The sequence below is a fragment of the Salmo salar genome, chromosome 10 (genome assembly GCF_965601325.2).
Source record: "Salmo salar chromosome 10, fSalSal1, whole genome shotgun sequence".
Taxonomy (NCBI): domain Eukaryota; kingdom Metazoa; phylum Chordata; class Actinopteri; order Salmoniformes; family Salmonidae; genus Salmo; species Salmo salar.
The window spans coordinates 86,122,722-86,137,503 of NC_138300.1; the positions used below are offsets into that span (position 1 = coordinate 86,122,722).

The following is a 14,782-nucleotide window of genomic DNA, read 5'->3' on the forward strand; positions in this document are numbered from 1 at the left end:
GTCCTCATGAGAGCCAGTTTCATCATAGCGCTTGATGATTTTTGAGACTGAACTTACAGAAACTTTCAAAGTTCTTGAAATGTTCTGGATTGACTGACCTTAAAGTAATAATGAACTGTCATTTCTCTTTGCTTATTTGAGCTGTTCTTGCCGTAATATGGACTTGGTCTTTTACCAAATAGGGCTATCTTCCTTATACCACCAAAACCTCGTCACAACACAACTGATTGGCTCAAACACATTATGAAGGAAAGAAATTCCACAAATTAACTTTTAACAAGGAACACCTTTTAATTGAAATGCATTCCAGGTGACTATGTCATGAAGCTTGTTGACAGAAAGCGAAGAGTGTGCAAATCTGTCATCAAGGCAAAAGGTGGCTATTTGAAGAATCTCAAATATAAAATATATTTTGATTTGTTTAACACTTTTTTGGATACTACATGATTCCATATGTGTTATTTCATAGTTTTGATGATAATAATAGTAAAAATTTAAAAATAATAATTAATGAGTTGGTGTTGAATGAGTAGGTGTTCTAAAACTTTCAAAATTGTGTGTGGGTGTGTGTATATACATATACATGCACAACCTTTCAAAAGTTTGGGGTCACTTAGAAATGTCCTTGTTTTTGAAAGAAAAGCATTTTTTTGGTCCATTTAAAAATAAAATAAAATGTATCAGAAATGCAGTGTAGACATTGTTAATCTTGTAAATTACTATTGTAGCTAGAAACTGCTGATTTAAAAAAAAAAAAAAAAAAAAAAAGGAATATCTAAGTAGGCGTACAGAGGCCCATTATCAGCAACCATCACTCCTGTGTTCCAATGGCACGTTCTGTTAGCTAATCCAAGTTTATCATTTTAAAAGGCTAATTGATCGTTAGAAAACCCTTTTGCAATGATGTTGGCACAGCTGAAAAATGTTTGTTCTGATTTAAAGAAGCAATATAACTGGCCTTCTTTAGACTAGTTGAGTATCTGGAGCATCAGCATTTGTGGGTTCGATTACAGGCTCAAAATGTCCAGAATAATGGGCCTCGTACGCCTACGTAGATATTCCCATTAAATAGTACCCGCAAAACACCAGTCTCAACATCAACAGTGAAGAGGTGACTCCGGGATTCTGGCCTTCTAGGCAGAGTTCCTCTGTCCAGTGTCTGTGTTCTTTTGCCCATCTTAATCTTTTATTTGTATTGGCCAGTCTGAGATATGGCTTTTTCTTTGCAACTCTGCCTCGAAGGCCAGCATCCCGGAGTCGCCTCTTCACTGTTGACGTTGAGACTGGTGTTTTGCGGGTACTATTTAATGAAGCTGCCAGTTGAGGACTTGTGAGGTGTCTGTTTCTCAAACCAGACACTTTAATGAACTTGTCCTCTTGCTCAGTTGTGCACCGGGCCCTCCGGTGCACAATAGAAAGATTTGGTCCCTTAGATCCTCAAAAAAATCCAGCTGCACCATTGAGACCATCTTGGCTGGCTGCGTCACCGCTTGGTATGGCAAGGCGCTACAGAGGGTAGTGCGTACGGCCCAGTACATGACTAGATCTGTAGCTCCCTGCCGTACTGGACCTCTATACCAGGTGGTGTCAGAGGAAGGCCCTAAACATTTTCAAAGACTCCAGCCACCCAAGAAATAGACTGTTCTCTCTGCTACCTCACGGCAAGTGATACTGATGCGCCAGGTCTGAAACCAACAGGGCCCGGAACAGTTTGTACCCCCAAGCCACAAGAATGCTAATTAGTTAACCAAATAGCTACCCGGACTATCAGCATTGACGCCCCTTTGCACCAACTCCTTTGGCTCATCACATGCACTGTTTCTACTGCTTATTATCTATCCTGTCACTTTACCCTGTACTTATATGTACATACTCTATCTACCTCGATTACTTCGTAACCCTGCACATGGACTCGGTACTGGTACCCCGTGTATATAGCCAAGTTATTATTACTCATTGTGTGTTTATTCCTCCTGGTATTATCTTTCTATTTTTCTCTGCATTGTTTCACTGACGCAAGTCACCAGAGCCAGCCTTTTCCGTTTATCTACAACCCCCCCACTACAATTACCAGAGAAAACACTGGTGCTGATAGTCGTGTTCTGTTTTGGAATGCCTCCTCTGTTGATGGTTTGGTTATTTTTAGGCTGGTCTGTGTGAAAGTGAGGGGAGCTTGGGGAGGTAACATACACCACCTCTCTGGCCTGGGGGTTGACTCCAACCTTACAGTTGTGTGAGCACATACAAGGATAGTTAAACAAAAACGCACACACACACACACACAAAATTGTGACACAGTACACAATACACCCCAGGGCATATAGAAAGTATTCACACCCTGTGACTTTTTCAAAATGTTGTGTTACAGCCTGAATTTAAAATGGATTAAATAGATATTGTGTTACTGGCCTACACACAATACCCCATCATTTCAAAGTGGAATTATGTTTTTAGAAATGTTTTCAAATTAATTAAAAATGAAAAGCTGCAATGTCTTTAGTCAATATGCATGTATGTAACAAATCACATAATAAGTTGCATGGACTCACTCTGTGTTCAATAAGTGTTTAACATTATTATATTTTATGACTACCTCGTCTCTGAACCCCATACATACAATTAGGTCCCTCAGCCAAGCAGTGAATTTTGAGCACAGATTCAACCACAAAGACCAGGGAGGTTTTCCAATGCCTTTCAAAGAAGGGCACCTATTGGTAGATGGGTAAAAAAAAACAAAGCTGACATTGAATATTCCTTTGAGCATGGTAAAATTATTAATTAGACTTTGGATGGTGTATCAATACACCGTCACTACAAAGATACAGACTTCCATCCTAACTAAGTTGCTGGAGAGAAAGGAAACCATTCAATAATTTCACCATGAAGCCAATGGTGACTTTAAAACAGTTACAGAGTTTAATGGCTGTGATAAGAGAACTGAGGATGGATCAACAACATTTGATTTACACCACAATACTAATCTAAATGACAGAATACAACTATTCCAAAATATGCATCCTGTTTGTAATAAGGCACTAAGGTAAAACTGCAAAAAATGTGGCAAAGAAATGTACTTTATGTCCTGAATACAAAGCATTATGTTTGGGGCAAATCCTACACAACACATTACTGAGTACCACTTTTCAAGCATGGTGGTGGCTGCATCAAGTTATGGGTATGCTTGTCATCGGCAAGGACTTGCTAGATTTTTTGGATAAAAAGATACTGTATAGAGTTAAGCACTGGCAAAATCCTAGAGTGAAAAACACTGGTTCTGTCTGCTTTATAAACATAAACTAGGAGATAAATTCACCTTTATTGTCCAACCTAAAACACAAGGCAAAATACACTGGAGTTGCATACCTAGACAACATTGAATGTTCCTGAGTGGCCTAATTACAGTTTTGACTTCAATCGACTTGAAAAGAATCTAGGGCAAGACTTGAAAATGGCTGTCTAGCAATGATCAACAACCAACTTGACAGAGCTTGAAGAATTTTAAATGGAATAATGTGCAAATATTGTACAATCCTGGTGTGCAAAGCTCTTAGAGACACAGAAAGACAGCTATAATCCCTGCCAAAGGTGATTCTAACATGTATTGACTAAGGAGTGTGAATACTTCTTTACATAAAATATTTTTGTATTTCATTTTCAATAAATTAGCTACAATTTCTAAAAACATGTTTTCACTTTGTAATTATGGGGTATTGTGTGTATGGGTGAGGGGAAATAATCTATTTAATCCATTTCGAATTCAGGCTGTAACACAACTAAATGTGGAATAAGTCAATGGGTATGAATACTTTCTGAAGGCACTGTAGATTAAGTAACACATACACACTGGGGTTTTGTGTGAGTGTGCCTGTACGCATTTGGCCAGTAATTGCAGCTTATTAGGAACTCCCGAGAGAGCAGTCTCGGAGTCATTAACCGCGGTTTCCGGCTTCTCCCAAATCCCCCCTTTTCTACCTCCTGCTTCTTATTCGCTTTGTCCATGCTCACTAACAGAAGGACACATGCAGTAACACCACTGGAACTGGACCATTGTCTCAATACTTGACTACCTACTTAAGACATCTGTGTACACCTTTCTAAGATACCTCATTGTTATACAACCTGGTTAAAGCAAGTTTTGGTATTTTAATCACTTGATCTTAATAGGGGTCCTCCTCCTATCACTCCCATTGTTTCGCACCATTTGGGTGAACTACCTTTTAATAGCGCTAACATTAGTTACTAAATCAGAGAGACACTACAATGTATGCCAGAGTATGCAATGTAGGTCTATGTGACTTTTCCCGCTCAGTCATTCATAACTGGCCTTTTTTATGCAATTCTCTGATCCTGAAGTAGGATAGGAGTCTGTTGCTATTTACGTGCATTTATCACAAATAATATCTCAACTCAAATCACCTACTTACCACTCCATCGCCATATTTTGTGTTTTAGCGCTTTCACTTTATTATACCACGTTCTTACGACCCCGTCTTGTTTTCCCTGTCTTTTCCTCTTTCTTTCCCTCTCTCACTCTCTAGCTCTTTCTATCCCTCTTGGAACTGGTTAGGAACTGAATTATCAGGGCATAGGAGATAATGTCTTCATTTCATTCTTGTCTTTTTTTAGTTTTTTTGTCACAACACAGAAGGGTGGGTCTCATTCATATATTGGCTGTTGATCGAGTGACATACACACATTCCCATTTAACCCCATATGCCTCCTCTTCTTCCTTCGCACTCTTTACCATCTTATTCCTTACGTTCTTCTCAAAGTTTCCATGGTAACATCACACTAGGGCTGTGATGTTACCAGTAAAAAAAATGAAAACATGACGCAGACCAATCTCTTTGGTCCTTTAGAAACCTACTGTATGTAAAATAGTGTGTGCTATAGCTTGACAAATAAATACATGTGACTCTAGATGGGATGACAACATAACAGAGTATGTGAGTGGAGTTGAGCGGTCAGAAATCCAGCTCATCACTCACGGAGTTCACTCCATTCATTAAAATCACCATTTAACCAACACCCATCTGTTTTTGTGACTACCTGGACCTACCATTTGGTATTGAAACCATTTGGTATTTTAATAAACAACATGACAAGGTGACTGTAAGAAGAGGTCATCATTTCAAATAGGCAACATGTCGTATTAAACAGCATATAAAAACTAAATAGATCAGGAGAAGGCTATATTAAGAAAGTCTAAATAATAAACTTTTGTAACATGTTATTAGCCTATTATATCAAGGCTATAGCCTGCTAATAAATTGTGAAGCATTTGCAAGAGTGACACGCTAGGCTGATAGGAACATTAAGCACACAGCATTTACACCTTTATTTGTATTAAATCATTATAGTCTATACATTTTGCATACTTAGAATTAAATAAAAATCTCCCCTAAATAAAAATGAAACGAAAAGTGCCTTTATTAGGCTACAGTGCCTTTTTGAATTCACTTTTAGAAACACACGTTTGGCCAGAATCTGTGGCTTCAGGCTCATGCGACGGTGCCTGAAGAGCAGTCCAGTAGCGGAGAATACCCTCTATGCGCTTGCAGAGCCACTGGGGATGTTTAACACCCTTCGGGCCGCTCTTGCCAGGCTGGGCAGGGATGCGGAGTTGTTTTTTAAATATTTTATATATAGGTAGGCCTTAAGGTTTTTAGGCTAATAACACAATAAAAACAGAAAGCTCCTTGAAATGAGGTAAAATGTCAGGCCTATTGGGCCAAAATCAATGATAGCCTATTTTATAGATAATACAATGAAAATGAACTCAACTTTTAAGAAATCTGTTTTTTTGTTAATAAATACTTTGCTACAATGACACACTTAGCTAGCTACCTACCTCGTTCCTTTCTGTTAGCATGTGCATGTAGTACACCATCATGCTTTTGGGATACATGTCTTTTCAGATTCCACAATGATTATTTTAGTTGTGGACACTACATCCCAGCACTCCCTCTCTTACTCTTGGTCCTCCTCATCTTTGTAAGTCACCTTGATTTTTGGACCTGTGTTTTATCAGTTTCTTTCTGAAAATATTTAGCAAACTCCACGACAGTAGCTAAAGTAAGAGGCTATAGCAGCACTAGTGCTGAGCGATTAACCAAAATGTTTTTTTTTTTAAACAACTAATTGATCAACGTTGAAATACATTTTGCATTGGGAGCTCAGTGTGCACATTGCACAGTTTCTCTAGCGATAGATAAATCCGATCTAGCCTGAACTGTGCAATGTAGTAGGTACAGTGCATTCGGAAAGTATTCAGACCCCTTGACTTTTTCCAGATTTTGTTACGTTACAGCCTTATTCTAAAATTGATTAAATTCCCCCTCCCCCCCACATCAATCTACACACAATACCCCATAATGGCAAAGCAAAAATTGGTTTTTAGAAATATCAAATATTACATTTACATAAGTAACCTTTACTCAGTACTTTGTTGAAGCACCTTTGGCAGAAATTACAGCCTTGAGTCTTCTTGGGTATGACGCTACAAGTGCGGCAGACCTGTATTTGAGGAGTTTCTCCCATTCTTCTCTGCATATCCTCTCAAGCTCTGTCAGGTTGGATGGGGAGCGTCGCTGCACAGCTTATTTCAGGTCTCTCCGGAGATGTTCGATCGGATTCAAAGTCGCTCCTGCGTTGTCTTGGCTGTGTGCTTAGGGTCGTTGTCCTGTTGGAAGGTGAACCTTCTCCCCAGTCTGAGTTCCTGATCACTCTGGAGCAGGATTTCATCAAGGATATCTCTGTACTTTGCTCCGTTCATCTTTCCCTCAATCCTGACTAGTCTCCCAGTCCCTGCCACTAAAAAATATCCCCACAGCATGATGCTGCCACCATGCTTTACCGTAGGGATGGTGCCAGGTTTCCTCCAGACGTGACACTTGGTATTCAGGTCAAAGAGTTCAATCTTGGTTTCATCAGACCAGGGAACTTGTTTCTCATGTTCTGACAGTCCTTTTAAGTGCATTTTGGCAAACTCCAAGCGGGCTGTCATGTGCCTTTTACTGAGGAGTGGCTTCCGTCTGGCCATTCTACCATACAGGCCTGATTGGTGGAGTGCTGCAGAGATGGTTGTCCTTCTGGAAGGTTCTCCCATCTCCACAGAGGAGCTCTGGAGCTCTTTCAGAGTGACCATTGGGTTCTTGGTCACCTCCTTGACCAAGGCCCTTCTCCCCGATTGCTCAGTTTGGCCGGGCAGCCAGCTCTAGGAAGAGTCTTGGTGGTTCCAAACTTCTTCCATTTAAGAATGATGGAGACTACTGTGTTCTTGGGGACCTTCAATGCTGCAGACATTTTTTTGGTACCCTTCTCCAGATCTGTGCCTCGACACGATACTGTCTCAGAGCTCTAAGGACAATTCCTTTGACCTCATGGCTTGGTTTTTGCTCTGACATGCACTGTCAACCGTGGGACCTTATATAGACAGGTGTGTGCCTTTCCAAAACATGTCAAATCAATTGAATTTACCTCAGGTGGACACCAATCAAGTTGTAGAAACATTTTAAGGATGATCAGTGGAAACAGGATGCACCTGATCTCAAATTCGAGTCTCATAGCAGAGGGTCTGAATACTTATGTAAATAAGGTATTTTTGTGTTACATTTTTTGTTAATTTGCAAATGTAAAAAAAGTTTTTTATTGAGTGTAGGTTGATGATTATTTTATTTAATCCATTTTAGAATAAGGCTGTAACGTAACAAAATGTGGAAAAAGTCAAGGTCTGAATAGATTCCAAATGCACTGTAGTTTACAAGAGGCTAATATTCTACATAGTTTAGTGTATTAAACGTGGTAATTAACTGCAATGACCATAATCCATTGTGCATCTACTAGTCCTGTGTTTCTTGTACACCTGCTATAGAAGAGGCAGAAGAATGCCTGATCGTGAGGGGATATAGAGAGCACCTGTTGCTTCGCTAGGTATCTACTTGAAAATACATGATCTAAGTGATTGATAGTTGGTATTCAGCAGTCATAAAAGTATGCCTTATTTACTTTGAAGAACTACACAATAGTGATTTTGTCAGACAGCATAGGCAGCAGCTCTATAGAGATGAGATGATGACTTGGAATGAAATAATAAAGTCATCAAATAAAACAAATGTAATATTCAAAACAACCAAAATATTTTGTTAAAGTAAACTAATGTGAATACATGGTTAATAATTGATAAGCAGTAATGGGCAGTCACTACCATCATGGGACTTGTATTAATTATTTTATTCTGTGTGGCAGTATTCAACCCAAATAATTTAAACCGAAATCGGAAAAAATATTTTAATTTAAAAAAGAATTTAACCGAAACCGAACCAACTTCAAAAATAACTAATCGCTCAGCACTAAGCAGCACACAAGTAGACTACAAATGCATGCTGGTCCGGGCATGCCCTGACCTCGTGAAGTGAACAGTACTGGAGTGAAATTGGAGCGGGCGAGAAGGCCGACGCTCCAGCCATTGGGGAAACTCACCCTGCGCTCCAATCAAATTTGGCACGCTCCAGTCCTTCTGCCGCTCCTCCTTCCGCGCCATCTCCGCTCACATACTCTGCAACATAATGATGTTTGTTTCCAACATTAGTGCTGTTTTCCTAAAGAAGTTAAATCCGCTTCATGTTTTGTTTCCTTGCCGTCCCGGCCCTAAACAATTCTCATGAATGGGCACAGTATGAATATTCTGGGGAAATGCTGGGTGAAGTTGTGTGTTCAGTGACACATGGGCTGCTGTAAGGTACGTTTTGTTTCATTATAGGAAGAAATGGAAGACCTTCTGAGGTGAGGAGAATGAATGAATGAATTAGGTTTGCTCTGGAATTCTTCATCCACAACTACAACTCTCATAGTCAGTCATGAAACCAACACTAACTCCTCTCAAACATCTTAAGTTACATTTCCACTTGGAGGCAAATGTCCACACACACACACACACACACACACACACACACACACACACACACACACACACACACATGTATTCAAACACAAGATCATACACATTCAATTAGTATTTGCTATACACATTTTCCGTACAGTGCCACATGCACACACACACTCTCTCTCTTTCTCTCTGTATGCACAGGCTGAATAAACCACACTGGTTCCAGGGCTGGGTGAATAAAGGTGCTTTTGTCATGAGGGGGTGGGAAGTCTGGAAAATGGATGAATGTTCCCTAAGTTGGCTCAGACATCGCGCCTCCCTGCTTACTTTCACAGCACATCTAGAAGAGGAGGACCTCTGCAGATGGGTGGGGTAGGGAGGGGTGCCAGGGGGGCAGGAGACTGGGTGGGGCTTGAAGCCAGCCAGTGAGCTCATTGGAACAGCATGTTTTTTTCTATCCTGAGCGTGTAGTTTTTGGAAGGCATACGAGCTGCGTCTGAGCCTCTCTGTCAGTCTCCTGTTCCAGCTGCATGAGAGAGGCCACCTCAGCCTTCTGGGGTACCCCTCTGCTCGCTCCTGCTCCACCAGACTCAGGCTGTAAAACTGTGTGGTTTCTGTGGCATTTTGAGGCATTTGCTGCATTCTTTCTTTCCCCCCCTGTATGTTTAGTTTTTTTATACCTCACACCAGTGTGAGAAATGAGTTGGGATCTGTGTGGACGGACAGAAGAATTTCACACAGAGCCGCTGCCATGAAGCGAGTGTGAGAAGAAGACAAAGGTGGAAGAAGGTGGAAAGTGTCCTAACTGGAAACGTATTCTCTCTCTCTCTCTCTCCCTCAGTCGTCTGGCGTTCCTGCTGTGGAAAATGACCCTCTCGGCGCGCTCCCTCCAGGATGGGGTGAGTGTTCCCTCCACGTACACCTATATCTTCTCACCACACTAAGACTGGTATTAATCAGTGGCTCCCAGTGGTCCCAGGACCTGAGACCAGACTGATGAGTAAATGGAGATGCTATTGGGTCCAGTGATGCTGAAGAGGGGTATTGGCTACATCGACACCTGCACTGGTTGTTATGAGAGTGGGTTCTGATGCTTTCAAGGGCACAGGACTTTGTTTTTGTGTTGAGGGGGGAGAGTTGGTTTGTGTGTTTTTCTCACACGTACACAGACACACAGCACTGTTGGCCCATATCTATTGTTTGGTATCTTGTAAACATTGTGATTATACAGCCTTGTCCTTAATCAAATAAGCTCATACAGAAGATCCCTTTATTCTTACATTCAGCCAAACTCATCTTCCAATTAGTTATTGGTCAACAAAATATGATTTGATTGAATTGTTGTTGTGGATTTCAGTCTTTTCTCTTATATTAATGATTAGTTGTCGGTTCAAATGTAATCTCAAGGAATTGGTTGTTATACTTGTATGGCCGTTTTGTGCTCTACTCGTATATTCCTCTGGCGCTCTGTTCTCATGCGTTCCTATATTCATTCATATTCTCAAAAGCGCATATTCTACCAAAATTCCCACCAACACAATTATACAGGGTGTACACACAAACTCCATCACTCAAAAGTAATGGTCATTGGCATTTTTTCTCTCCACCTCACATTTTCACATACTTACATTCACGCTCACCCATGTGCACACTCATATTTTCTAACCATGATGCGTTTTCAACATGTTGCGGCATCCCAAGCAAAAGCCTCAATTATACATTGGACTTTAATTTGGATGCATTTCCTTTCATGCGTTTCTGTGTCATCTGTAAATGCCCTCTTTCTTTGGGGCGTTGAAGAGGGGGTGGATTGAAAGAAACTCTTTACAGGAAAAGAAAGGAGAGAAAGACTTGACCAAGCGCGGGAACAGTCAAATAAAGGAGGGCTAGTGGAATAGAGGGGGTTAAGTGAAGGAGAGGGGGAAAATTAGCAGGCTAGTAAGAGTTGCAGCGTGAGCACTACTGTTCCTGCGCTCTCCACACACATCTGCTAATGAGAACAAGATGTCAGAGAGAGAGAGGTGGGGGTGGTGGGGGCACCAACTATGGTCACGAAATCAGCGGGTCGGGACAGAAGCAGCACAGGGATGCACGAACTTGAACATATCAACGCACCCAACACACATTCTTGGTGGAGGAAGTTGACATGGTTGCCATGTTATTATCTTCCATGTAGTCATGTTATTATCGTCCATGTAGTCATGTTATTGTCTTCCATGTACTCATGTTATTATCTTCCATGTAGTCATGTTATTATCGTCCATGTAGTCATGTTATTATCTTCCATGTAGTCATGTTATTATCTTCCATGTAGTCATGTTATTATTTTCCATGTTATTATCTTCCATGTAGTCCTGTTATTATCTTCCATGTAGTCATGTTATTATCTTCCATGTACTCATGTTATTATCTTCCATGTTATTATCTTCCATGTACTCATGTTATTATCTTCCATGTTATTATCTTCCATGTTATTATCTTCCATGTTATTATCTTCCATGTAGTCATGTTATTATCATCCATGTAGTCATGTTATTGTCTTCCATGTACTCATGTTATTGTCTTCCATGTAGTCATGTTATTGTCTTCCATGTAGTCATGTTATTATCTTCCATGTAGTCATGTTATTATTTTCCATGTTATTCACTTCCATGTAGTCCTGTTATTATCTTCCATGTAGTCATGTTATTATCTTCCATGTACTCATGTTATTATCTTCCATGTTATTATCTTCCATGTACTCATGTTATTATCTTCCATGTTATTATCTTCCATGTTATTATCTTCCATGTAGTCATGTTATTATCATCCATGTAGTCATGTTATTGTCTTCCATGTACTCATGTTATTATTTTCCATGTAGCCATGTTATTATCTTCCATGTACTCATGTTATTGTCTTCCATGTACTCATGTTATTGTCTTCCATGTAGTCATGTTATTATCTTCCATGTAGTCATGTTATTATCTTCCATGTAGTCATGTTATTATCTTCCATGTAGTCATGTTATTATTTTCCATGTAGCCATGTTATTATCTTCCATGTTATTACCTTCCATGTAGTCATGTTATTATCTTCCATGTACTCATGTTATTAACTTCCATGTTATTATCTTCCATGTAGTCATGTTATTGTCTTCCATGTTATTATCTTCCATGTACTCATGTTATTGTCTTCCATGTAGTCATGTTATTATCGTCCATGTAGTCATGTTATTATTTTCCATGTAGTCCTGTTATTATCTTCCATGTAGTCATGTTATTCACTTCCATGTTATTATCTTCCATGTACTCATGTTATTATCTTCCATGTTATTATCTTCCATGTAGTCATGTTATTATCATCCATGTAGTCATGTTATTGTCTTCCATGTACTCATGTTATTATTTTCCATGTAGCCATGTTATTATCTTCCATGTACTCATGTTATTGTCTTCCGTGTACTCATGTTATTATCTTCCATGTAGTCATGTTATTACCTTCCATGTAGTCATGTTATTACCTTCCATGTACGTCATGTTATTATCTTCCATGTAGTCATGTTATTGTCTTCCATGTACTCATGTTATTGTCTTCCATGTAGTCATGTTATTATCTTCCATGTAGTCATGTTATTATCTTCCATGTACTCATGTTATTATCTTCCATGTTATTATCTTCCATGTTATTATCTTCCATGTAGTCATGTTATTATTTTCCATGTAGTCAGTCATGTTATTATCTTCCATGTAGTCAGTCATGTTATTATCTTCCATGTACTCATGTTATTGTCTTCCATGTACTCATGTTATTGTCTTCCATGTACTCATGTTATTGTCTTCCATGTACTCATGTTATTGTCTTCCATGTAGTCATGTTATTATCTTCCATGTAGTCATGTTATTATTTTCCATGTTATTATCTTCCATGTAGTCCTGTTATTATCTTCCATGTAGTCATGTTATTATCTTCCATGTACTCATGTTATTATCTTCCATGTTATTATCTTCCATGTACTCATGTTATTATCTTCCATGTTATTATCTTCCATGTTATTATCTTCCATGTAGTCATGTTATTATCATCCATGTAGTCATGTTATTGTCTTCCATGTACTCATGTTATTGTCTTCCATGTAGTCATGTTATTATCTTCCATGTAGTCATGTTATTATTTTCCATGTTATTCACTTCCATGTAGTCCTGTTATTATCTTCCATGTAGTCATGTTATTATCTTCCATGTACTCATGTTATTATCTTCCATGTTATTATCTTCCATGTACTCATGTTATTATCTTCCATGTTATTATCTTCCATGTTATTATCTTCCATGTAGTCATGTTATTATCATCCATGTAGTCATGTTATTGTCTTCCATGTACTCATGTTATTATTTTCCATGTAGCCATGTTATTATCTTCCATGTACTCATGTTATTGTCTTCCATGTACTCATGTTATTATCTTCCATGTAGTCATGTTATTATCTTCCATGTAGTCATGTTATTATCTTCCATGTAGTCATGTTATTATCTTCCATGTAGTCATGTTATTATTTTCCATGTAGCCATGTTATTATCTTCCATGTTATTACCTTCCATGTAGTCATGTTATTATCTTCCATGTACTCATGTTATTAACTTCCATGTTATTATCTTCCATGTAGTCATGTTATTGTCTTCCATGTACTCATGTTATTGTCTTCCATGTAGTCATGTTATTATCGTCCATGTAGTCATGTTATTATTTTCCATGTAGTCCTGTTATTATCTTCCATGTAGTCATGTTATTATCTTCCATGTAGTCATGTTATTCACTTCCATGTTATTATCTTCCATGTACTCATGTTATTATCTTCCATGTTATTATCTTCCATGTTATTATCTTCCATGTAGTCATGTTATTATCATCCATGTAGTCATGTTATTGTCTTCCATGTACTCATGTTATTATTTTCCATGTAGCCATGTTATTATCTTCCATGTACTCATGTTATTGTCTTCCATGTACTCATGTTATTGTCTTCCATGTACTCATGTTATTATCTTCCATGTAGTCATGTTATTACCTTCCATGTAGTCATGTTATTACCTTCCATGTAGTCATGTTATTATCTTCCATGTAGCCATGTTATTACTTCCATGTACTCATGTTATTATCTTCCATGTAGTCATGTTATTATCATCCATGTAGTCATGTTATTAACTTCCATGTAATCATGTTATTATTTTCCATGTAGCCATGTTATTACTTCCATGTACTCATGTTATTATCTTCCATGTAGTCATGTTATTATCTTCCATGTAGCCATGTTATTAGCTTCCATGTACTCATGTTATTGTCTTCCATGTACTCATGTTATTGTCTTCCATGTACTCATGTTATTGTCTTCCATGTAGTCATGTTATTATCATCCATGTAGTCATGTTATTATTTTCCATGTAGTCATGTTATTATTTTCCATGTAGTCATGTTATTATCTTCCGTGTAGTCATGTTATTATCTTCCGTGTAGTCATGTTATTATTTTCCATGTAGTCATGTTATTATCTTCCGTGTAGTCATGTTATCTCCATGTAGTCATGTTATTATTTTCCATGTAGCCATGTTATTATTTTCCATGTACTCATGTTATTATCTTCCATGTTATTACCTTCCATGTAGTCATGTTATTATCTTCCATGTAGCCATGTTATTGTCTTCCATGTACTCATGTTATTGTCTTCCATGTACTCATGTTATTGTCTTCCATGTACTCATGTTATTGTCTTCCATGTAGTCATGTTATTATCATCCATGTAGTCATGTTATTATCTTCCATGTGGTCATGTTATTATCTTCCGTGTAGTCATGTTATTATTTTCCATGTAGTCATGTTATTAGCTTCCGTGTAGTCATGTTATTATCTTCCGTGTAG

The 14,782-nt window shown here is 38.5% G+C and overlaps 1 protein-coding gene across 2 annotated transcripts in view; it reads left to right on the forward strand.

Moving 5' to 3' along the window:
• The window catches only part of LOC106560906 (NEDD4-like E3 ubiquitin-protein ligase WWP2), a 45,242-nt gene that overhangs the window by 20,649 nt on the left and 9,811 nt on the right, over nucleotides 1–14,782 (forward strand). For both annotated transcript variants that reach the window (XM_014124325.3, XM_082957213.1), the window contains exon 11: nucleotides 9,729–9,786. In XM_014124325.3, coding sequence (XP_013979800.1) covers nucleotides 9,729–9,786 — 58 coding nt within the window. The remainder of the gene's footprint in view (nucleotides 1–9,728; nucleotides 9,787–14,782) is intronic.